The sequence below is a fragment of the Apis cerana genome, linkage group LG15 (assembly GCF_029169275.1).
Source record: "Apis cerana isolate GH-2021 linkage group LG15, AcerK_1.0, whole genome shotgun sequence".
Taxonomy (NCBI): Eukaryota; Metazoa; Arthropoda; class Insecta; order Hymenoptera; family Apidae; genus Apis; species Apis cerana.
In genome coordinates, this window is record NC_083866.1 from 3,077,630 (window position 1) to 3,101,851 (window position 24,222).

Genomic DNA, 24,222 nt, shown 5'->3' on the forward strand with positions numbered 1-24,222 from the left:
GAATGGTGAATTAATTGATACGCTTTTACTTTCACAACAAACATTAAGTATATAAATCCGCATAATATTTTCTTGAAACTTATTTTAATGTGTAATTAATAAGTAAAAAATTATGGCGTCAGGTTTAGAAAGCTATGTAAATCGTATCCTTTATTTTAATTTTATTATTTTTATTTTTATTATATTTTTTGGCAATTCTTAACAATTCATAGATACTGTTTCTATTATTACTTCTGATGGTAGAAACTTTATTGTAAGTGAATATATTACATTATTTTATAAATATTATTATAAATTTATATGCTTATATTATCGATAAAAAAAATTTTATAAATAATTAAATTGTTATTTCAATACTTTTTGTATATTATTTATATATATATTAAATATGTATGTAGTATAATTTTTTATTATTAATTTATAATATATTTTTATATTAATTTTACATTATTTAAATAGATTATATTTTCAGGGAACATTGAAAGGTTTTGATCAGACTATTAACATAATATTAGATGAATCTCATGAACGTGTATATAGTACAACACAAGGAGTAGAACAAGTAGTATTAGGTTTACATATTATTAGAGGTGATAATGTGTGAGTAATTTACATATATTTAATTTATTCTAATATATTTGAAATATTAAATGCACAGCCCATATTTTTATATGTATATCATCAATGATATTTAATAATTGTATGTTAAATAATTCTTTGTTATTAATATTATTTTATTTTATTTGTTTTTATTTAATAAAATTAAACAAGATGATATTAATTTTAATTTCATTCTGATATTATAATAGACAACAAGTATTGTTGAATAAAAAAATATGTAATTAATTTATATATAATCATTAATTTACATTTTTTACAATATATAATTGCTTCTTTTTTTAATTAAATTGCAAAAATTATGAATGAATAAAATGGTAATAAAAAATATGAATGATTTTAATAATATTTTTTTTTAGAGCAATTGTAGGAGAATTGGATGACGAGATGGATGCACGTTTAGATCTATCAGCTATAAGAGCAGATCCTTTAAGTTCTATTGTACATTAATAGAAAATGATTACAGTTATAATTATTATTACTTGAAAATAATAATATAACTGAATAATAATAATAATTAAATAAGAATTTGTAACAATGAATTATAGTCAAATGAAAGTACAATTTCTTACATGGGTTGTATATTGTATAAATATCATTTTTTATATCCATTTAAAATATTCTTGTTTTAAACAAAATGCAGTGGAGAAATATAAACATTGTTTACAACTATAAAGAATAATAGAATGATATTAGAATTAATAATTAAACTGTATAAAAAGATTTCATTATAAGTAAATTATATTTTTTACAAATGTAACTTCCATTTATTAGTTTTATAGGAATAATAATAAAAATAAATATCAATAGATCAATATTGAATGAATAACTGAACAATTTTTTAAATTTAAATATACTCTGTTTCTTAACATATTTTTCTTAAGAGGAAGTATTTCTTAATCTACGATTTAGCAGAGAGATGTATTTAATATTTAATATATGAAACGATTTGTGGTTATGGTTGCACCATATAACTGATAAATGTTATAGGATAAAAATGTTACTAGTATTGTAAAACCTATATTATTATAAGATTCACATTTATTTAAATACATTTTTAATCTGCAGTTCCCTACAAAATTTCAAATGAAAGATTTTTAATATCCCGCTCGCGCGCGCGCGCGTGTGTGTGTGTGTGTGTGTGTGTGATTTAAGAATTCTTATAAATATATTTCATTATAAAATATTGCATATTTTCGTATTTTTTTTTTTACATATGCTATATACTATGTCATTTTATTGGTGTTTCGATTCATAATAAAGGCCTTAGGCCATTCAATAATTAATTAATTTATATTATTATGATACTATTTAAACATAATTGAATAAAACTTATTTATAGAAGTCAAAATTATTGTGTGCATAAATCACGTACATATATACATGTATATATATACATATATATATATATATACATATATATACATATGCATATATATATCTGTATATATTTTTATGTATACTATACATGGAAGACATAAAAAGAGATGTAAATCAATCGATATAATTAAGCAATTTTTCATTCATCACATTTTACATATATATTAAATGTCTTTTCAAATGGATGAAAATGATCAATATATACAGATACATATCTCCACTGAAAATTTGCTATTATTCATAGTGTAATAGATAGTATATTTTATATATTTTTCATGTATGTAGAATGATTTATATTTTTTAAATAAAATATAGAATGTCACGTAATTATGAGTATTATTCATACCATTTATTGGTATGAATATTTTATATAAAGAAATGCTTGAAATTAATTCATGTACAATTTTAATATTTTTTTTAATACCTTAAATTTATATTTTGCTATTTAACCACTAGCGAGCATTTGACACCATGTACAATTGACACAATCAAAAAATCATTAATCTGGACCATCATAAATGAATGCATTATCATTAATGCATGCTGTACAAATTTAAATTACAATGAGAATTATCATCAGGTACTTTCCTAATGTACCTACACGAAATTGCTTATTGCCTTAATTATTAGTCACGATATTGGTCCTATTTCTATTTCGTCGCCTAATTCGTCCACCACGTCTATTTTGGTTCGATCCATTCCATTCAGGTCCATCCATTCCGAAATTTGGATTTGGACCATTTGGATTGAATCCCATCATACCAGAATCTGGTGGTACTGGTGTAGGACCGGGACCAAAATTATTAAAATTACCACCGGAATATGTTGGTGCACCATCATATGAAGAATTAACATCTGGTCCAAAACCTACACCGGGTGCTGGACCTAATAATCCAGCTCCATTATTGCGTTGAACATTAAAACGAGGATCAAAGTTCATTTGATTTTGAGGCACAACTGGTCCATTTATGGTTATTCCGGGAGGTATGTTAGATATTCCTGTCATACTCATTGGTGGTATGTTTTGAGGACCTATAGGTGCATTTATTATAGGTCCCATAGGACCTATATTTCCAAGCATTGGATTTGGACCTATTGGCATCATACCTTGCCCTCCTTGCATATTTTGTGGTCCAGGCATACCTTGAGGAATAGATATTCCACCAGGACCAATTCCCATATTTGATATTTCTATTGGTGACTGTTGAACATTTTTCATTATGGAAGCATTTACATTTTGAGAAGATAAATTGGAAGCCTCGAGAGCTTTTCGACGTGGATCGGATCGAACTTGCGGAGGTGATTTTGGAGTATCCATTTTAATTGGAGGTGGAGACATGGGAGAATCAGCTAATTCAATTTTACCAATTCTAAAAATTTTACGTAATCGCGGATCGTATTTCACCTGCGCGTCATTTTTAGTAAGTTTAAGACCTGTATAATCGGGCCTTGGTATGTCAACAATGTATACTTTATACGTCATTAAAGGATGCGAAGAAATACTTGCATCGATTTCTGTACAAGGTACATGTGACGGTGCTGGCTTAAATGGTAAGCTTAACATTTGTCGTAAATCGACATCAGATTTAGTAGATGTATCAGTGAATCCTGCTCCAACAACTCGAAGATCTGTATCTCCGAAACCAGTTTGAAATTGTTGTCTAAAATCCATATCTTTTCTTCGAAGATCTTGGTCTGTTTTAGTTCGAAGATCCGTATCCATGTTAGTATCGACAGCAGTAATACCAGAACTATATATGCTTGTTTCTAATCTAAGATGCTTAGATTCCTTTTTATTATCTATTCCACTAGGACTATTTGATTTTTGTTCATCTCTACGTTGTCTAGGATCTCGAGACATACGAGGATCTCTGGAAATAGATATAGAACTTGTTCCAGGTGAAGAATGTGGACTCGATGTTTCATTTTCTATTTTTGACAATTGATTGGAAGTATTAAATGTAACATTTTTATGAATATTTGATTCTTCTACTGATATTCTATCTGGTGAAGATTTGACTTTTGAAGAATAATCTTGTATATTAGTATTTTGTTGAGTAGATTTATTCGTTGTCGAACTATGTGCTTTTAATGATGATAGTAATTTTGACACTTCAGCGCTAATATCAATTTTACTCAAATCTCCAAGTTTATCTACAATAGCTGCTGGTTGAGGTATGGTAGGTGCAGAAGATGTCGTTTGAAATTCTTCTTTAATCACAATATTTTGCGTTTTTTCTATAAATTCACTTTCTTCTTTTGATGTATCCTTATTAGAAAGTACTATTGTAAGATTTCCACCTTCATCATCATCATCATCATCTTCATCATCTGAGTACCAATCTTCTAAAATTTGATCTGTATTCCTTGCAGAGCATTCATTTTCTATATTTTTAAAACTATCTTGAGCTGCTCGTTGTTGTTGTTGGATACGCATAAATAATTCCTGTGCTTTTTTTGGTAAATGAGCTGGTATTTCTTGTTCTTCTGTACATGGTGAAGAAATATCATGATGATTAATATTTTCTTCATTTATGATATTCGTTTCTGTAATAATTTAATAATTTTTCGTTTCCTTTATGTATTTTTATTTTTATTTCATATAATAAATGAATCAATCTTACCTTCCTGATCTGTACTTTTATCTTTCTGTTTATCATCATCTTCAATTGGCATTTCTATAACAAGATCTGTTTCTTCATCTTGATCACTTTCTTCATCAAATTTAGATTTAGTAAGATTTGCTACTTCATCAGCTATACTAACAACAGGTGGTGGCTTTTTTACTTTTAATAATTGTCTTAAATCTATGTCTTTTAAATCTTCATGTAATGATGGATCCTTTTTTTTCGCCTAAAAACAAAATAAAATATTTGTACAATACTGTAGAATAATATTATTTAATATATTATAATATATATTATAATATATAATATATAATATATATTATTAAAATATATATATATAATATAAATAAATTATATAATAATATATAATTTATATTAATTATTTAAAAAAATTTATCATTATTTGATACCTGTTCCAAGATTTCGTCCTCTTCTACATCTTTCGTAAAATCTTCCTTTGTTTTATTTAAAATTGTTTTATTTGATTCAACATTATTAGTTTCAGTATAAAAATCCATATTTGGCATAGATTGGGATGATATTAATGGTTTTTGATGTATATGTTGAGTTGCTAAACCTAATGCAGCATTAGGAAGTTGTATACCGAATTCATTGGCTGATTGTAATAGCATGATTTGTTCATATGGAACTCTATCTTCATCTGAACCCCATCGAGTTTTCTTACCCGATGGTTTTCTTTCTCTAACATTTTTCTGTGTTTGCTCTTCTATACAAAAAATTTTAATTTTAATATAAATAATATATAAAAAATAAACAAATATATTAATACCTTTTTCTTCCTTTTCATTGTTTTTTTCTGTAGTGCTAGTTGGTGCTGATATATTTAGCTCAAAAAGGCTTGGAATTTTTGGATTTGTTGTTTCTTGGCCTTGTGCTAATGTTCTTGCTGTATTATTTATCATTAACATTGCTCCTTCTCTACTTAAGCGTGGAAAATCTCCAAGAATTTCTTTTGGTGCTGTTTCTAAATGTTTTAACAGAATTCCTTTCACCTAATTTATTTTAATAATAAATGAAGTATTTTATTTAATATATATTAAATGAAACTAATTATAGAAAATTTAGAAAATTTTAATAGTAAATACCTGCTCATTTAAAGGTTGATGAGAAAATTTACAATTTTCTCCCTGATTACATTTTAAACCTGTATGGAAAAATTTACATGGAAAATCATGATGCATATAAAGACATTTATCTCTTTTTGCACAACAGTCCATGAGATAAAATTTGCATAATTCCATTTTTCTAGGTGGTAAAGCATTATGTGAAAAAGGACAATCATCTCCTCTATGACATTTTCCTTGCATATAATAAACACATATAGCATCTGGATCTTGATTGTGATCATTATTTTGATTTCTTCGTCCATTCCTATCATTTCTCATCTGTGCACGACTTTTACTTTTTCCGCCACGTTCATTTTTACCACCTCTTCGTCCTATATAATATAAATATCGTAATTATAAATAATATTAATTATAATTATATATATTTATATATATATATTATATATATTTTATAATAATAATTATAAATAATTAATATAATATATTATATTATATATAATATATAATATAAAAAGAAATTTAACAAATAAAAATATTAATATATCTTTGCAAATCTTTCCCACCTCCACCTCCTCTCGAACTGCTACGTTTATTATCATTATCTCTATGTCGATTTACATTAGGCCTTTCATCATAATCTGAATTACTATCAAAATTTTCATGATCGTTTGTATGTCTGGGAGAATTATTTTCTTGTGAATCTTTTCTAATAGGTGAAGCACCCCTAACAAATAACATTTCATCCTCATCTTCATTAACATTTTCATCATCACTCACTTTTCTTCTCTGTAAAATATGTATTTGTAATAAATCTATATAAAAAATTATTTGAATTAATTTTATTAATGTCATTAATTATTATTTGAAACCTTTTGATCTTTATTACGATCTTCTTCTCTTTCATCACGTATTCTTTTCCTACTCTTATTTCTATTACTTTTACTTTTAGATTTGGAATCTTGATTTCTAGCACTATCTTCCTCTAAAGCCGCTCGAATTGCTTTTTCCACATCTCCTGCCCAATCTTCTGTTGGGCTTTTGTACTTTAAAAATCTGTCATGCTTGCTACTTCCTTGAACACTTGATTTCTTACTTTTATTAAATTTAGAATCAAAAGTTTTACTTTTTGATGCATCTGTTTTTGATGAATTTTTATTGTTATCATGATTTACTGGTGGTGGCACAGGTTCATCATCTTCATCGGATGGAATTTCCCCATCTTCCAAGTCATTATCATTGTTACTAAATATATATTAAAAATAGATTATTAGCCAAAATTGTTTGTCTATAAATTTTGTATAATTTAAAATAGTTCTATATAATATTAACATTTTTATATTTTTTATGTGTTATATTTTTTTTGGTTTTTTATATGAAAATAAAATATTCAATGTCTGTAACGATGACATAAGTTTTGCTTGATATCTTTTATCATTAAAATTATTTTAAATATGTTTTAAAATTTCTTTCCTATTCTAAATTCTGATCAATAATTTTGATAAATAATTTCACTAATAAATAATCAATAAAAAATAATCAATAAAAAATATATTTATTATAATATAATATATAATATATTATAATATAAATATATATAATATTATTTAAAAAATGAAAAAAGAATATACTATATATTTAATAATTTTTTAAAACTACAATTTTTTATCTATTTTATCCATAAAAATAATGAAATAAAAAATAATTTTTTATTTCATCTTAATATCATCATCATCATCATCATCATCATTGTCATCACTACCATCACCACCACCACCACCACCACCACCACCACCATCATCATCATCATCGTCATCATCATCGTCATCGTCATCGTCATCGTCATCGTCATCGTCATCGTCATCGTCATCGTCATCGTCATCGTCATCGTCATCGTCATCATAATCATCATCGTCGTCATCATCGTCGTCGTCATCATTGTCATCGTCATCATCATCATCATCATTATCATCATCATCATCATCATCATCATCACCATCACCATCACCATCACCATCACCACCACCATCATCATCATCATCATCATCATCATCATCATCATCATCATCATCATCATCATCATCGTCGTCGTCGTCATCGTCGTCGTCCTCCTCATCATCGTCGTCATCGTTATCGTCAACATCAACATCAACATCAACATCAACATCATTATTGTCGTCATCATCATCATCATCATCATCGTCATCATCATCATCATCGTCATCGTCATCATCATTATCATCATTATCATCATCATCATTCATAAATAAGAAAAAGAAATGCAAAATACATTTCTTTGATAGAATGAAACGAAAAAATGCTAAATATAGCATAGCAGGATTAAGCTCATAAAAACTGTTAAAGATATTAACAGCAATTGGTCATTAAATATATCACATGTTATATGTTGAATAAAGAAACATCGAACTTTGGTCGAGCAGAGTATAGCTGAAAGAAGCTCCGCTACTAGTTGACCTGAAAACATTAGCTGCTTTGGGAGTTGACTAACGATACGTTGTAATATCGCAAGCATCGATCGATGCAACTTTGGAATATATAGTTAACGTAACATATGATTAAAAAATAAAAAAAAATCGTTTCTTCAATGGCTGCTATCTATGATTTATTAGAAAAAGAGTATATTTTAAATACGTATAATAATTTGTATGTTAAATTATAATATATGAAAACATTAAAATACTATGTAGAGAAAGAAAATCCCATATTAAATTAAGCATATTTATATTTAAAATAAATATACGAATATAATGAGAAATTGAGTAATTTGCAAATTATAAATGCTAAAGGTTGTTAACTTAGCACACTAAAACGCATCATTTTCATATCACGAAGGAAAATAGTAAATTGGAATTTCCTTACCCACAAATTGTGTTCATTATTAGCATCATTATCATTATCATAATTCATTATCAATATAATAGCATGAATATCAGAAATCGATATATAACATCACATTTTTCAGCATATCTCATAGTCATCGTTACAGCATTGCCAACAGTGCATGTAACATTTTTCGATATCGTGTCAGAATTTCTTCGCGTGTAGACCTCGTTTGTCTCGTTCATTCACGTGTATAAAGTACACATGTATGTAGTATACACATGTGTATGCATATTTAAAATATGTACGTACATGACGCACATCTATATGTACGCTGTGTATGAATTTAGTCTCACATGTGCTCAAATATTTCGTATTCGAACCGGAAAATGTACTATGTATACCTCTTTCTCCCTGAAGATCACGTGCATAATTTTTCCTTACATAATTTTTGATTTCCGAAATAATTTTATATCAATATTTTATTTTTAATTCTTCAATGCTCGTAAAAATATATATATATTATTAGATTTAATTAGATTAATATATTATTAGATTTTAATTGTTATAGATATATAATATAGAAATATAAATATTTATATTCATGAATTATAAAATTTGATCTTGTTTCTATTTTAAATTTTATTCTATTCTAAATCGTTTATCTAAATAATTAATTAATATTTATTATACAGAATATTTTTTATTTCGTAAATATAAAAAATTTAAATCTATTTTTTATTATTTTATATTTGAATATCTCAAATAATTTTTTCATCATAAAAATGACCTTGGCCTTATGAATGATGCCAAGATATGATATTCAATAACGATCTTATAATACTACAGTAGATAGTTTAAGAGCAATGAAGAACCATAAAAAGAGACACGAGAGAAAAAAAGTAAGTTATGTATATCTGAACAGAGTAATGAGTTTATTTTTTCTCACAGTGGTATATGCCAATGGTATATACCAAACGAAAGCGGGGGACAGCACGGAGCTTCCGGAGAGGGGATCAACGTGTAACGTGAGTGGTACGACAGTCATAAAATTTCGACTGTTTTGTTGGTGAATAAAAAATGTGGAGGCAAACCTTTGGATTAGAGTCTCAGCCGCGGAAACACTCTCTAATGCCATTGTTTTGTCCCGATCGATCGTGTTTTGTACCGTATGATATAGCACTGTGGCCCGACGATGATCATTCGATCGATTGACGCGACCACACTCGATGGCTCTTTGCTTGCAAAATAATCGCGTGCCTGAATTCTAGCATTTGAAATTTTGAAATACTCGTTATTGGACACTAATTAGCCCTAGAGAATATATTTCGTATGTCTCTCCGTTTCTCTTTCTCTCTTGCGCGCGTGCGCGTACAACCAAATGTATCAGTTTTTATTAACGTTTTCCGTCTTTATCGGCCTTTGTTACGTCTGTCCTTTTCTCTCGAATATTCTTCTCGCCTGAACACAACAGGCTATTTTGTAAATAAAATTTCTTTTATTCTCTGCTTTATCCGGGATACTATTGCACTTTAGATTCGGTGAAGAATGGATTTCACTGTGGCTTTTCTTTCCTTGGCTATAAATTTCGTTAAATGGCGCGATCTTACCACTGCAACGTCATTTTGGCTTGACGTGGCATATGGCTGACCAATGATAAGCTTGTAGGCGTCTTAAATTCTTTTTCCCAAATGATCGTAATGTAACAAAAAAAAAGTGCTAAAATAAGAACAGCGCTCAGAAGGAAGTACGAGTGCGTATTTTTAATCCGTAATCAGATGAAAAGGAAAAAGTGTTTTCCCCAAAATACGACTCAAAATTTCGTAGAATATATAAAGGCGTAGCTTCCACTTTGACGATTCCCGTCCCGTAATCTGATAATAGTGCTCTTTTTGATTAAATATTTATTGGGAGAGAGAGAGAGAGAGAAAGGGAGCGACGAATTGATCTCGCTTTTTGCCGATAAAAACAACTGCGAGTTAATCAGACGCGCGTCTGTTATTGACGATAGAATTTTTAAAAAAAATTAAATGCACGGACTCGACGCGATTCGTGTCTCTCCTGGATGGATGACAGCGTTTACGTCTTTCGTGTACTTCCGCGTTAGATATTTATCTCAGCAAAAGAAGAACATGTGTTATGAACGAGACTAGTCGCAGGCAGGCGAAAAGTACGATGGTCGGACAGAGCGTATTACTATGTCAGCAGATCGTATAAAAATGTATCAGTTATGAGACGATGAGCGAAAACTTCAAAGATCAAACTAAACATGGCCACATCTGGAACTATTCTGAGCGGGCAGCTGCACGAAACCTTGGAAGAAGGGCGAGCGAACGGTACCGAGCTGGGAGGGAAAGCAGCGCTGATTCCTTTTCACCAATCACAAACCGTATTCAATGATCACGTGCTCTCTCTTCCATTATTTGTGTTCCCCCACTCTAATTTCCTTTTGCTTCCCCACTTTTCTTTATTGCTTGTGTTATGTGGAGCAAATTCCTAAAGTCTTCGTTGACCCTTGATTTTCTACGCACAACTTATCTGAAAGCAAACTTATAGATATATTACCCATATTAAAAACATTATGTTTTAATTTATCTTTTTCATATTTAATTATTATAGATTATACATTATAAACATTTTATAAATTTTTTTCATTTTAAAACAAAAATATATTGAAAATATAATTATTTAAAAAGATTATATTTTCAATTGACAATGATTACTTACAATGGTTATTTACAGACTTCTTATCATATATTTACTGATCATAATTTTATATACAATTTAAATAATTAATCTGAATAATTAAATGTTGTAAACTATAAATAAAATAGCTCTTAGAACTAAATATTAAATATTATATATCAATTGAATTGAAAAAAATAAAAATAAAATCATATTTGACTATTATATTAATAACTGAAATGTTATAAATAAATAAATAAAAATTATATAATATTATATATATTTATAAATTTTAACATAATGAACTTCCATAAATATATTTATTTTATATATTTATCAATTATGCGAATTTTATATTATTAAATTATTTTTTTTCTATTTCATACAATATTTATAATATTATATTTATTTGTACATAATTTTAATATAAACATTAATTTTTATCATTAAACATATATATATATATTTTGTTAATGAATGTATACAAACTTAAATGAATATAACTTTTATAAAAAGTAGCAGTATAAAAAATGTTATTATCTTAATTATATTATATGCAAATATTCATAAAAATTATAATTTTATTTAATTTGTTCGTGCGATCGATGATAGAAAACAAATGAAATTCCGCTTAACCAGCATTGCCGTAATGGTATATCTGGCAAATTTCGTGGATTATGAACGTGTCTCCAATCTGACAAATCTGAATTACAATCTGATTGTTCTGGTGGTCCTTTCACTTCTATACCATTAATACATCTTTTACATTTAAATCTAAAGAATGACAATAAGCATTATTTTAATGATTCTTTTTATGATAAAATCAATAATCGTAAGCTTACTTATCATGAGTATCTGATATAGTATTTTCCTCTAATTTAAATAAATCTCGTAAATCATTTAAGGTAAAATGTCTTGCAACATCTTCTTCTTGATCTACAACTGTTGAACTTAATGCTTTTTTATGTGCTTGTCTTTGAAAAATTTTTTCTTCGATAGTTCCAGTCTATAACATATTTAAATAATAATATAGAGAATATCAATTTATAAGAAATAATTTGAAGAAATACTTTTTACATACACAAAGAAATCGATATACAAAACAGGGTTTTTTCTGACCATCTCTCCAAACTCTGGCCATAGCTTGATCATCATTTGCAGGATTCCAATCAGGATCGAACATGACAAGACGATTTGCACCTATAAGATTTAATCCACAACCTCCAGCTTTAGAACTGAGCATGAAAATAAAATCATTGCTATTTGAATCATTAAATCTTTCTACCACTTTTGATCTTTTTTTAATAGTCATAGTGCCATCTAATCGAACATAATTATAACAACGTTTATAACATAGTTTTTCAAACAGATCAAGAGTTTGTGTATAATTAGATACCAATACAATTTTATCATTTGTTGTTGTTTTAATAGATGCCAAAAGACAATCTAATACCATTAATTTTCCAGATAATTCTGGTAGAATTTCTCTAAAAATAAATAAAAAATTATAAAGATAAAAATAATTATAATATATATATAATATATATATAATAAATTAAAAAATTATATACTTTGTGTTATAATTTGATGGCATTAATTTTGCAGTATTTTCAAATCCATCAGATTTTTCTAATATTTTTTCATATACTAAATCAGGATGATTACACAATTTTTTCAAAAGTGTAATTGCCGAAAGTGCAGAAAGACTTTCTCTTTTTCCTTTTTTACAATTCTCAGGATTTTCTATAATAAACAAATAAAAAAATGTATAAAATTTAAAAAAATCTTAAAAAATGTTATATCATTTAAAGACTTAAACTTTTTTTAAGAATTTGAAATTATTTGAATAATTTTATAACAAACCTTCCATTGATTTTTTAATACTATCACTTTGTATAAAATTTTTATAAAGATCAGTTTGTATTTTTCCCATTTTTATACACACCACTAATTCATACTTTAAAGGTAAATATTTTGAAAGTAATGCACTAGTACGTCTAATGAGACACTTATTCACAATAGTTATTAATTCTTTTAAACGTTCTTGAGCGAGCTTGCGTTCTGCATCTGTTGCAGCAGCATCTTGACCACGTAAAATTGGTATTTCAAATTTTTTTCGAAATTCCTTAGAAATAAAAATATCATTTTTATATTTGAAAAATTTTTTGAATCTTTCAAAAATATTAATTCACATACTTGTGCTGTTCCTAATAATCCTTGATTAACAAAATGCACAAGAGAAAAATATTCTAAGAGATCATTCTGAATAGGTGTTCCACTGAGTAATACTCTTCTTTTAGCCTTTAAATTAATAAGTGCTTGATATGTTTGATTTTCAGAATTTTTTAGACGATGACCTTCATCACATAATATGAGTCCTACTTCATCTTGATGAAGAATATGTGCATGTAAACGAAAAGTTTCATAACTAATTATTAGTATAGGATTTACACATTTGCGACCATAAGTTTTCATAAATCCAATAAGTTTTGTATCGATATCTGCTTTGTTTCCACCATCAATAGCTAGTGGCTGAATTCTATTTTTCAACCATTTAAAGATTTCATTATACCAATTTTTAACTAATGAACTTGGAGCAACAATAATAGCTTTGTCTATAAGTGGTTTAGCTTCAGGTCCTTCAAAATAATGTTATCTAACACTATCTTAATTTTATACATTATACAAAACGTAATATTAATTTACCTTGTTTTAATAAAGTCCACAACAATGTTATACATTGTAAAGTTTTTCCAAGACCCATTTCATCTGCCATAATACATCCATAAGCACCTTCAATCCGTTTTCCTGTTACACATTCATACATAAATTTTACACCTTCTCGCTGATGAGGTCTTAAAATATTACATAATAGAGGATCTACTACTACATGTACAAGTTGTTTAGATCTAAAATATAAACATATCATTATAAAAAATTTTCAATAAAATTTAATAACTAGGAAATAAATATAAAATATTTTATACAAACAGGTCAATTTTTAATTTTTCATGTTCAGATAATTCAGAAGGTGAATAAACAATAAGTGCATTAGCTTCATCAGGATCATGTAAAGGTCTACGAGGACCAGATAAACGTATTCCTAATGCACGACCTGATAATTGATAACCAGGAATTGGTATTTTAAATGGTTTATTAAGAATTTTTTTCATTCGTTGTTCCTATCAATCAAATTATAATTACAACTTATATTACATTAATACATTATATTTGTTAAATATAATGATTTATTATTTAACATAATACTTACATGTTCAGAAATTACTTCTTGAGTAGCTTGTATATCATTAGCTGAAAGAATAACTGCTTTATATTCTGGTATTTCTACATTTTTGACATTGCAGCAAATTTTTTTTACTTGATGAACTGATGATACAATTGGAGACAATGTCAAATTGTTAGATATATCAGATAATAATGGACGTTTACCTCTTTTACTGGGAGCCAAAGAACGAATCTTAAGTAAAATAAATTAAAGTTTTATGCCATAAAATTAAATTTTATAACAATAATAATGATAAAGATAAACATATTTATAACAATTAAAGTAAATTAAAGTAAATTAAAGTAAAAAGAATATAAAGGTTATGTTATTAAAACGATTATTGAAATTTTATGATTATATTTTATAATTGTAATATATATAATTAAACAAAAAATTAAAAATTTAAAACAATTTCAATAATTTCAATATTAATTTCATTAATAGATATTTTTAATCAATTTTATAAAATTACCATTCTGAATTAAAATATGTCTCATTTCTAAATTTCAAAATATTTCATTTTGTAATAACAATAAAAAAAATTCATTATTCTTTATATGTTATATATTAAATTTTTAACTTTATATAACAAATAAACAATAGCAAATAAATAAATACTTTTAGAAGTTTCGCGATTATAAAAGTGATAAATTTACTATATTTGTATTTAGAATCTAGCCACCTATCGTTCATAATTAGAAATTAATATTGTATCATTTAAATTTCGATTAAAAAACTTTTATAAAACACATTTTTAATTTATTATATATATATTATATATTTATAAATATTTTAATATTAATTTTTAAATGAAAATTATAATGATTTTATTTTATAATTACATTGTTAATTTATTTTTATATAAAAAATACACATAAAATATTCATGACAATACTATAGCAATATAAAGATTGCTTTATTTTTCATTCTAAAGAATAAATGAATAAAATTATATTTCTGTAAATATATTTCCTAAAAAGTTTATATTTAAATCATCATCATCTTTTGTAATATATTTATTATATTTCATATTTGCAATATTAAAAGTGCATTTTGTAAGTTCAAATAATTTAGGATTAATATTAGGTTTTAAATCATAAGTATTTTTCAAGAATTCTAATACAGATGTTTTATTATGTAAATTATTAAAAAACATTCGACTCTTTTTAGGAAGTATTTTTTCTAACATAAATACAAGATGATGATGAAAACATGTAAATGTTGTTGGTATAGTTGATGTAATATCAAGCCAATCCTGCACACAATTAAGAGGTGTTACTGAATATCCAGAAAAAAGAGCTGGATTTGTTAGAATTCCTCTTGCAGACATTACTGCATCACAATTACTTTCTTTATATAAATTTTCTGCATTTTCTAAACTTTTTATATCTCCATTAGCAATGAGAGGTAATTTTACACTATCTCTTATTAGTTTTAAATTATCTAAATTGATTGGTTCACATCTCATTTCAGGAGTCCTAGCATGGATAGTAAGAAATGAAGCACCAGCTTTCTCAAGAATTCTACAGAAATTGATAGTTTTATGAATGTCCTTCAATAATCTAATTTTCACAGATACAGTGAAAGGATGTGGAATACGATTTCTCACTTGATATATTAAGTCTTTTACAAAATCTGGTTTCTTAAGCAAATCAGCTCCATATCCTTCTTTTAATGCCCAACGCTGAGGACAACCACAATTAAGATCAACTCCATTACAATATCTGAAAAAAATAATAATTTATTACAAATATGAAAATTTATATGTTAACTATTAAAAATCGGATTTCATATGTTAAAAAACCCACGGAGCAACTAATTCTGCAGCATTAAGAAAATCATGTACATTTTTAGCAGCAAATTGAACAATTAAAGGTTTATCTGCATTATTAGTTGAAAATTCATTATTTCTGGCTTTTTCAGATTGTATAAATGAGTCAGCTAAGATCATAGGTGTAAAACATATATCACAATCATATTGTCTTACTAAAGTTCTGAACTGTAATCTATTAAAAAATATTTTAATTTAATGTTATATCTTTAAAAATTATTATAAGTGTAATTTTATTAGCATACTTACTTACTATATCTAACCATTGGTGCACATACTTTTATCATTCTTGGTTCTTTTAACATTTCTATTATATCAAGTGACATTTTGATTTATTTTTTAAATCTTATTTCAAAATAAAAATATAAAATATAATTTATATAATCTTTTAGATATATTATTTTAGCATTGTAATGAAATAATTATATATAAATAAAATTTTTATATATATTCTATTTGATTTTTTATTATAAAATAGATATTAAACACAATTTTTAAAGCAATATATATAATTTTAAAAATAAAATAATAATATAAAATTCATATAAATAACTGTTTTGAAATTTTATAATATTTGATAATATTTAATCTTAAAATAAAAAATAAATTAAATTTACAGTTACAGAGAAATATATATGTACATATATATATATATATATATATACATACTATTTAATATAATACAAGTTGCATACTATTTAAATAACTCTATAATCCTTAATTCTTTTTATTTTAATTAATTCATATATTTATAATGCGTTATAATAATTCTCGTAAGTATTTTTTGGTACTTGTTTTCTATTGTTATATATAATCAAAATTTTGTTTAAATATAACCTTATAATATTTAATATTTACTTACAAGCAATTAAAATTTTTAATTGTTGTATTTTTTAAATATGTTTAAAATACACAATATGATTATTATTTTGCATTTATATTTATATAACTTAATATACTAAATATTTTAAATATACTTTAAATATTTTCTCAACTAAATGGCAGTTGTTATTAGTAAGTCTCTTTTTTAACCTATATTTGCTTTGTAATAATGATTAAAATTAAATATTTTCTTAAAAATATATTATATCAGAAATATATTATAAAAATATTTTATCATTTAATATATTAATATATTATATATTATAATTTATTTTATCATATATTATCATATTGTATATTATATATTATAATTTATTTTATCATATATCAATTTTTTTTATTTTTATTTGTTTATTTATTATTATTATTATTATTATTATTATAAAAATATAAAAATAAAAATAAAATTTTTTTATTTTTGTTAAGGTTCTACTGAAGAATGTCCTTTAACAAAAAATAGAAGTTATAAATATACTTTAAGTATATATTGTGGAGATGGTTTAAAATTCATTATAAGTTGTTTTACTATTTTAACTATTTCCATTACGACAACATTAGTTTTACAAATACTATATGCTGAAGGAGGTCCACAGGTATTCAAACTAATTTAAAAACAAAGATATTAGATAGGAAATTAATAAATGTCACTTGTTTCATGTTAATAATGTTAGAATAAAGTTGGTATTCATGGTGCAGTTGCAACAGATTATACAAATTGTTCACAAATTGGAACTAAGATATTACGAAAAAATGGCAATGCAATAGATGCAGCTATTGCAGCTACCATTTGTATGACAGTAGTAGCTCCACATAAAACTGGTCTCGGTGGGTAAGTTATATGTACATCTTTAATATATACAAAATATTTATTGTAATTTATAATTATTATTTTAGTGGTGGTTACATAATGATATATAATCATAAAGAACAAATAAAACCAATTATTATTGATTTTACCAATAATACAATTGAAGGTACATACACACATATTTATATATATATATAAAAATATAAATATTTCAAAATGCATATCAAATTTTATATTATTTGAATTATTTATTAGGCAATTTTGAACAAAGTGGAATACGTATACCTGCAGTATTACGAGGATTAGAATATGCACATAAATTAAAAGGTAAATTATCATGGAATGAAATTGTTGAACCTTCTGTATCTTTAGCAAAAAGAGGATTTGTTGTATCAAAGGAATTAGCTACTGAAGTATCAAAAAACATCAATTATGAGATTTTGTATGGACATATTAGTGCAGGAGATATATTAAAGTTACCTGATCTTAGTAATATGTTAAATGCTGTAGCACTGAAAGGAACTAATGGTATTATTTTTGGTATATTATAATTATAATTATTAATAATTTAAAATTTTTTTGCCAATATCTTTTAATTACTTATTTGATTTGTTTTTAGTATTATATAATGGAACTTTTTCACAGAAATTATTACATGACAAAGTTAAACTTTCAAAATTACTTCCACAATTGATAAAATATGAACCTGATATATATGTAGCAAAAAAATCTAGTTTTTATAAACATGCAGTATATTATCCTCCACATATTTCATTATTAAAATCAATGATTACTGCACTGGAAAATCTTAAAATATCAGCTGATAATGCATCTACAATACAAACAGAGATACAAGTAGCTAAAGCATTAATAAATGTTGTTTCATTTCCATTTCAATTAAAATATGGTTTGTATTAATATCTCTCTGTTTTCATTTTATAATATAAATTTTATTAATAATATTGATTTCATATAAAATAATAATTTTAGCTGAAAAAAAAAAATATACTGGAGTTATTGCAATGGATTGGGAAGATACTTATGTTTGTATTATAACGTTAGTATCATAATAGTTCAATAGGATTTCTTATAACATATTATATGAAACTAAAAGCATAAAAATTAGAAATAAAAAATAATTTTTTTCTAATATAATAGAAAACTATTTTATTTTATTTTAAAATTAAAAAAACAAAATTTTTTATATATATATAAAATAATTTAAAATAAAAAGATAGATAATTATAATTTAATTATTATCAGAATTGTTTAAAATTAAGTTTCATGACATTGTTTTTTAAGGACTAATTCAATTTTTTCGATAAAATTTTTTTCAGATTCAGAATTTGTTTTTTTATTCTATAATATGTTTTTTTTATATTATTTTCTTAAGAAAAATTTTGTTTCTATACTTATTTTTCAAATTTTAAAAAATTTTTTTTAATTCAATATTTGAAGAAAATTTTTAGTTTATGTTATAAAAATATTATATTATCGAAATATATATATTATGTATATTTTATCTTTATAATTTATAATTTGTATAATTCAATAATTATAGTGGACTTAGTGCTCCATTTGGTCTTGGATATATGTCGAATGCAGGTTTTTTATTAGATAAAACAGATACCAATAATACTTTATCTGTGCTTATTCCAATAATTTTTCATAATGAAAGAGCATTATGTGGATTACGAGGAGTATTTGGAACTGATGATATATCAATTATTGGACAATTATTGTACAGTATTATAATTCGTCAATTAAATATTTCTGAAGCTATTGAATATCCAAGGTACAAAATAGATTTTATTTTTTTATAATATTAAATTTATATTAATATTAATTCTTAAATAAAATTTTTATGATTTTAGATATTATTTTTCATCAAATGGTCTTACTATAGAAAATAATCAAAAACACGCTGTAAATATATTAATACAAAACCAACTAAATTTAATAGTACCAATATCGTATTTGGATACTGATATAGTAAAAAGTGTAAATGCAATCATAAAAAGAAAAGATTTAATGTCAAGTCATTCAGATAGTCGTGGAGGTGGTCTTTCATCAAGATTTTAATAAATTATTTATTTTTATCTCTTTTTTATTAAATATATTATATTTCTTTTTTTATTAAATATATTTATATATATTAAAGATAATTATAAAATAAGATTTTTAATAAATCTTAGTAAACTACAATTGAATAAACTTTTCTAAAATAAAGAAAATGATGAATTATTTTTTTTTATTAAAATAATTCTTTTATTTATATATATAAAATATATAAAATTATATATAAATTTATATTTATATAAAAAGCAATATATAATTAAAATATACAATAAAATTTTAATATCTTATTTATATTTTGATATCAATATGAAATGTTTAAAACTAATTAATATAATTTTGATATATTTATTGTGTGTGTGTGTGTGTGTGTGTGTGTGCGCGCGCGCGCGCGCGCGCAAGTTTTCTAATATATTGAAATGTTTTTATTTCATTTACATTTTACATATTTGCAATTGTTGCTTTTCTTCTTTATATTTTTTACTTAAATCAAGTTGTCTTAATTTAGCATACATTGCACTAGCACTAAGCACAATAAAATTACTTATCCACCACATAAATGATTTTTCTTCATTAAACCAATAAGTTGCTAAAATTGTTTGTACACAAGCTTTAGCAGTTCCACTAATATTGTGAGTTAAAGGAGATGTAACTTTTATTTGAAGTGCTGTAGCATAACCAATAGCAAATCCACAAATACCACCAATAATCATAACTAACCAAAAATAAAAAGATCCAATTTTATCATAATTGTATACTGTAATATGTTCTCCATTAATTATTATTAATGGAAGAAATATAATAATACTATATGCATTATTATAATAAGACAATAACCAAATATCTTGATTTAATGTAGGAAGAACTTGTTTCATATGAATAGAATACAAAGAAAGAGTTAATGATCCTAATACGCCAAAAATTGTTCCTAGAACAGATAAAGAACCAGCAATATGTTCTTGGTCTACACCAAGCCAAAATCCAATAACAATAAATGCACAACATGCAATACAATTTGTAGAAGTTTTTTGACCTGTAAAATTATAATAAATTATTACATAAATGTATACATAAAAACACATATTTTTTTAATATTTAAGAGATTTTTACCTAACATAAAATATGTAAAAATAACATTAAATACAGTTGTTAATGAACGACCTATGTAATAAAATGCAACATCAACATATTTTAAACACAAATTGTTTGTTGCAATCATTCCAATAAAAAGAAGAGACAATGGAAGTATCTGTAAATATATAAATATACAAAAATAATAAAAATATAATTATTAATAAAAAACAATAGCACGTTTATATTTTTATAAAATTTTAACTTACTTTCTTAATAGTTTCTCTAGTATATGGATTTCCACTAGGAAATTTAATATATCTTGGAAACCATTTTGATAAATTACTAAGAATTATACAAATATTTAAAGATATTATGCATTGACACCATGTTATAAAAAGAGGTGCATCTAAATTTATAGTATGACTGGATAAAAGAACTTTATTTATAAATATTGTTAATATAGAAATTATCCTAAAAATTATTAATTACATATATTAATAAAAAAATACTATTAATATTATAAATACTTAATTTTTATTATAAAAAATCTAATACACATCTTATTGAAAAAAACTTATTTATTTCAACTTACCAATATGTTGTAACTACAATTGCAATATATAAAAATTTTGATAATATTCCAGTTTCTAAAACCATTTTTTGAAATATTTATTTAATTCAACATTCTTTTTTAATTAATAAAATTTAATATATCCTAATAATAAATAATAATAAATAATAAATTATATTATATTATATTATATCATATAAAAATTAAAAAAATAATAATATATAATAATTGATAATTAATTCTTTTTAAATTAAATTTTTTTTTTCTAAATCATCTTAATTTGTATACTACATTTTTATACTTTTAATATATTATAGTGATTTAATATTTTAAATAAATGTAATATTTTTTATAATATAATATAAACTATTTTCATTTAAATAATTTAAAATCATAAATTTTTGTTAAATAAGTTACAATTATGAGATAACATATATTTCATCAGTCTTAATTTTATCGATATTCTAGGTTATCTTAAAAAATTATCTTAAAAAAGTTTTATATTATATAAAAATTTTAAGAAAATTACAATTGCAATTATTACTTTATAATAATCATATTGTTTGAGTATATGAATCATTCAGCAAATTTTTATAATTTATAATTTTATTTTCACAATCAAAACTTCTTATTTTTTATTTTTTAATTTAATGCCAATAATATAGCCTCAAAAATAATTTTTATAATATATATGACATATTTTCTATTTTACACATTTGTATTTATATTTTTTATTTTAATTATATATAAATATCCAAATTAAAAATTAAAAATTATTTATAATATACTTTTTCATATATTTTGCATAATTTATTGTATTTTTAATGAAAAATATTTAAATATTTGTAAATTAGAAATTTTATTACTTTTAATTTAAAAAATGCAAAAATATATTCGATATAATTTCTAATTCCATTTTTATATTATAAAAATAAATTTGTATATTAAAATAAATATTTTCTTTATATTATTTTAATTAAATTATATTATATCATAAAATAACATAAATTAAATTAACATTTGATCAGACTTTTAATATATATTTTGATATAGTTATAGATAAAATTTATATTTTAATGGATAGCAAATTATGACACAAAGTGGATATCATTACTGATAATTAGCATATAAATGTTGACACGTGGTGTCTAGTATTCGGGTGTTTTCGACTATAGTCGTAGCAATGAACAACCAAAATTAGTAAGTACTTGTATAGAATCATTTTCTTTTAAAGATATGTTCTGAATTATTTTCGTTTGTTTACTATTGCAAAATTTTTAATATTTACTGTGTCAATGTAATAATTCAAAGAATTATTATATAATGTATGTATTAAATACAATCTTGTATTTGATCGGTTAATTATACTTATTAAATTATTTAATTTTAGTTTTTCTTGTTTTTGTAAAACTAAGATTTTAAAATATGTTTAATTTAGTGCTATTATATGATTATATATATATAACTGTTAATGATATATTCAATATAATTTCTAATTCCATTCAAAGATAGCTTTTGCGTATTAATTAAATTATCGCAAATTTTTTTTGTAATAATTGTATGTATAAATTTAATATAATTTATTATGATAAAAAATCGTGACTTATGTAAAATCTTATGATTTTTAAAAAAATCATATTGTAATTAGATAATAATGCAACGCTCGACAAAACTTTTAATTTTCATTAAAACTTTGCTAATCTAAATATTTTGCTATCGTATTATTTTGCTTATTTTATTTTAAATTGATTCTTACGATTAAATTGAATTATATTTATTATCGAGAAAATTTTATAATTAACATCAACAATAACAACAAATTTTTATTTAATATTATATCATTATTTATTTGATATCATTATTTATTATTTTTAATTGTAATATTTTTCTAACCATTTACATTGAAAGAAAAACATATATTAACATATTAAATTATAATATTTTTATTTTAAAATAATTTGATACATTTTAGAAATTAATAATTCCACAATATGTCACAATACGAAGATGTCATTGTGGAAGACAAAAGGAAAGATAATAATGCAGTATCAGAAACAGAAATTCGACATAGAATTCCATGGAGTGAGCGTGTATTATTAAACAGTGAAGTACCAGGTTTACATGAGGTTAAGGAATTATTAGAAGATGATGATGCAAGTTGTTTAGCAGAAGAAGAAGATGGAGTTGGTTGTCCATTACCTTCCACTCCTGAAGATGATCATCTTTTGGATTGCGAGGTATTATAATTCTAATTATTATTAATAGTTATTTTATATTTTTGCTTTAACAATAAATTACTTTATACTTTGCTTATTTTACATATTTTATTATATTTATTTTACTTTATTTTATTATATTTTATTATTTTATATTTTAATAATAAATTTGTTCATTATTCATATTAATTATTATAAATATAATCATATTACATATTTTAATACATTACATATTATATATA

General features: G+C 23.9%; 6 protein-coding genes across 10 annotated transcripts in view; 3 read left to right on the plus strand and 3 right to left on the minus strand.

Moving 5' to 3' along the window:
- On the plus strand, window positions 1-2,325 carry LOC107998041 (U6 snRNA-associated Sm-like protein LSm8). The gene is made up of 4 exons (XM_017057054.3): window positions 1-143; window positions 213-253; window positions 473-600; window positions 978-2,325. The coding sequence occupies exons 1-4, from the start codon at window positions 113-115 to the stop codon at window positions 1,066-1,068; spliced, it is 291 nt and encodes a 96-aa protein (XP_016912543.1). The 5' UTR covers window positions 1-112; the 3' UTR covers window positions 1,069-2,325.
- LOC107998011 (uncharacterized) lies at window positions 1,642-10,843 on the minus strand. 2 transcript variants are annotated; one of them, XM_062085525.1, is made up of 8 exons: window positions 9,646-10,843; window positions 6,583-6,955; window positions 6,277-6,499; window positions 5,732-6,084; window positions 5,416-5,638; window positions 5,036-5,352; window positions 4,623-4,851; window positions 1,642-4,545 (listed from the first exon to the last, which is right to left on the minus strand). In XM_062085525.1, exons 1-8 carry the CDS (start codon window positions 9,687-9,689, stop codon window positions 2,618-2,620), a joined length of 3,690 nt encoding a protein of 1,229 aa, XP_061941509.1. In that variant the 5' UTR covers window positions 9,690-10,843; the 3' UTR covers window positions 1,642-2,617. The 2 variants fall into 2 exon arrangements, with proteins under 2 accessions (XP_061941509.1, XP_061941510.1); XM_062085526.1 differs by lacking the exon at window positions 9,646-10,843 and adding an exon at window positions 8,591-9,326.
- Window positions 9,466-17,353, minus strand: LOC107998013 (DNA repair and recombination protein RAD54-like). Its single transcript, XM_062085556.1, has 13 exons — window positions 17,216-17,353; window positions 16,603-16,698; window positions 16,331-16,528; window positions 16,132-16,246; window positions 14,508-14,714; window positions 14,228-14,418; window positions 13,943-14,145; window positions 13,433-13,875; window positions 13,100-13,361; window positions 12,808-12,979; window positions 12,318-12,723; window positions 12,079-12,242; window positions 9,466-12,010 (listed from the first exon to the last, which is right to left on the minus strand). The coding sequence occupies exons 2-13, from the start codon at window positions 16,677-16,679 to the stop codon at window positions 11,818-11,820; spliced, it is 2,631 nt and encodes an 876-aa protein (XP_061941540.1). The 5' UTR covers window positions 16,680-16,698; window positions 17,216-17,353; the 3' UTR covers window positions 9,466-11,817.
- Window positions 16,981-21,196, plus strand: LOC107998014 (glutathione hydrolase 7). Of its 2 annotated transcripts, none has more exons than XM_017057008.2 (9): window positions 16,981-17,126; window positions 17,662-17,828; window positions 17,907-18,064; window positions 18,130-18,209; window positions 18,299-18,571; window positions 18,663-18,950; window positions 19,034-19,100; window positions 19,605-19,838; window positions 19,918-21,196. In XM_017057008.2, the coding sequence occupies exons 1-9, from the start codon at window positions 17,108-17,110 to the stop codon at window positions 20,123-20,125; spliced, it is 1,494 nt and encodes a 497-aa protein (XP_016912497.1). In that variant the 5' UTR covers window positions 16,981-17,107; the 3' UTR covers window positions 20,126-21,196. The 2 variants fall into 2 exon arrangements, with proteins under 2 accessions (XP_016912497.1, XP_016912498.1); XM_017057009.3 differs by lacking the exon at window positions 16,981-17,126 and adding an exon at window positions 17,229-17,367.
- On the minus strand, window positions 20,288-22,877 carry LOC107997961 (GDP-fucose transporter 1). Its single transcript, XM_062085552.1, has 5 exons — window positions 22,309-22,877; window positions 21,786-21,908; window positions 21,460-21,664; window positions 21,230-21,368; window positions 20,288-21,152 (listed from the first exon to the last, which is right to left on the minus strand). Exons 2-5 carry the CDS (start codon window positions 21,848-21,850, stop codon window positions 20,554-20,556), a joined length of 1,008 nt encoding a protein of 335 aa, XP_061941536.1. The 5' UTR covers window positions 21,851-21,908; window positions 22,309-22,877; the 3' UTR covers window positions 20,288-20,553.
- LOC107998044 (adiponectin receptor protein) overlaps window positions 22,828-24,222 on the plus strand; it is a 5,949-nt gene continuing 4,554 nt past the window's right edge. Inside the window, exons 1-2 of one of the 3 annotated variants that reach the window (XM_017057058.3) lie at window positions 22,828-22,964; window positions 23,737-24,001. In XM_017057058.3, the coding sequence (XP_016912547.1) occupies window positions 23,756-24,001 (246 nt within the window). In that variant the 5' untranslated portion in view covers window positions 22,828-22,964; window positions 23,737-23,755. The other 2 variants (XM_017057059.2, XM_017057060.3) reach the window with 2 other exon arrangements.

What these genes read in the sequence shown, in the direction of transcription:
- LOC107998041 (XM_017057054.3), top strand. Translation starts at nt 113, where the DNA reads ATGGCGTCAGGTTTAGAAAGCTATGTAAATC. An exon ending in CTGATGGTAGAAACTTTATT is followed by an intron (nt 254 to 472) that starts GTAAGTGAATAT and finishes TTATATTTTCAG; the next exon opens with GGAACATTGAAAGGTTTTGA. An exon ending in ATTATTAGAGGTGATAATGT is followed by an intron (nt 601 to 977) that starts GTGAGTAATTTA and finishes ATTTTTTTTTAG; the next exon opens with AGCAATTGTAGGAGAATTGG.
- LOC107998011 (XM_062085525.1), bottom strand. Translation starts at nt 9,689, where the DNA reads ATGGCATTAGAGAGTGTTTCCGCGGCTGAGACTCTAATCCAAAG. An exon ending in GCTGAGACTCTAATCCAAAG is followed by an intron (nt 6,956 to 9,645) that starts GTTTGCCTCCAC and finishes ATATATATTTAG; the next exon opens with TAACAATGATAATGACTTGG. An exon ending in AGGACGAAATCTTGGAACAG is followed by an intron (nt 4,852 to 5,035) that starts GTATCAAATAAT and finishes TTTTGTTTTTAG; the next exon opens with GCGAAAAAAAAGGATCCATC.
- LOC107998013 (XM_062085556.1), bottom strand. Translation starts at nt 16,679, where the DNA reads ATGTCACTTGATATAATAGAAATGTTAAAAGAACCAAGAATGATAAAA. An exon ending in TAAAAGACTTAATATATCAA is followed by an intron (nt 14,715 to 16,131) that starts GTGAGAAATCGT and finishes ATTTTACTTAAG; the next exon opens with ATTCGTTCTTTGGCTCCCAG. An exon ending in GATTATTAGGAACAGCACAA is followed by an intron (nt 13,362 to 13,432) that starts GTATGTGAATTA and finishes TTTATTTCTAAG; the next exon opens with GAATTTCGAAAAAAATTTGA.
- LOC107998014 (XM_017057008.2), top strand. An exon ending in ATGCTGAAGGAGGTCCACAG is followed by an intron (nt 17,829 to 17,906) that starts GTATTCAAACTA and finishes TAATAATGTTAG; the next exon opens with AATAAAGTTGGTATTCATGG. An exon ending in AGCACTGAAAGGAACTAATG is followed by an intron (nt 18,572 to 18,662) that starts GTATTATTTTTG and finishes ATTTGTTTTTAG; the next exon opens with TATTATATAATGGAACTTTT.
- LOC107997961 (XM_062085552.1), bottom strand. Translation starts at nt 21,850, where the DNA reads ATGGTTTTAGAAACTGGAATATTATCAAAATTTTTATATATTGCAATT. An exon ending in ATTGTAGTTACAACATATTG is followed by an intron (nt 21,665 to 21,785) that starts GTAAGTTGAAAT and finishes AATAATTTTTAG; the next exon opens with GATAATTTCTATATTAACAA. An exon ending in TTTTACATATTTTATGTTAG is followed by an intron (nt 21,153 to 21,229) that starts GTAAAAATCTCT and finishes ATAATTTTACAG; the next exon opens with GTCAAAAAACTTCTACAAAT.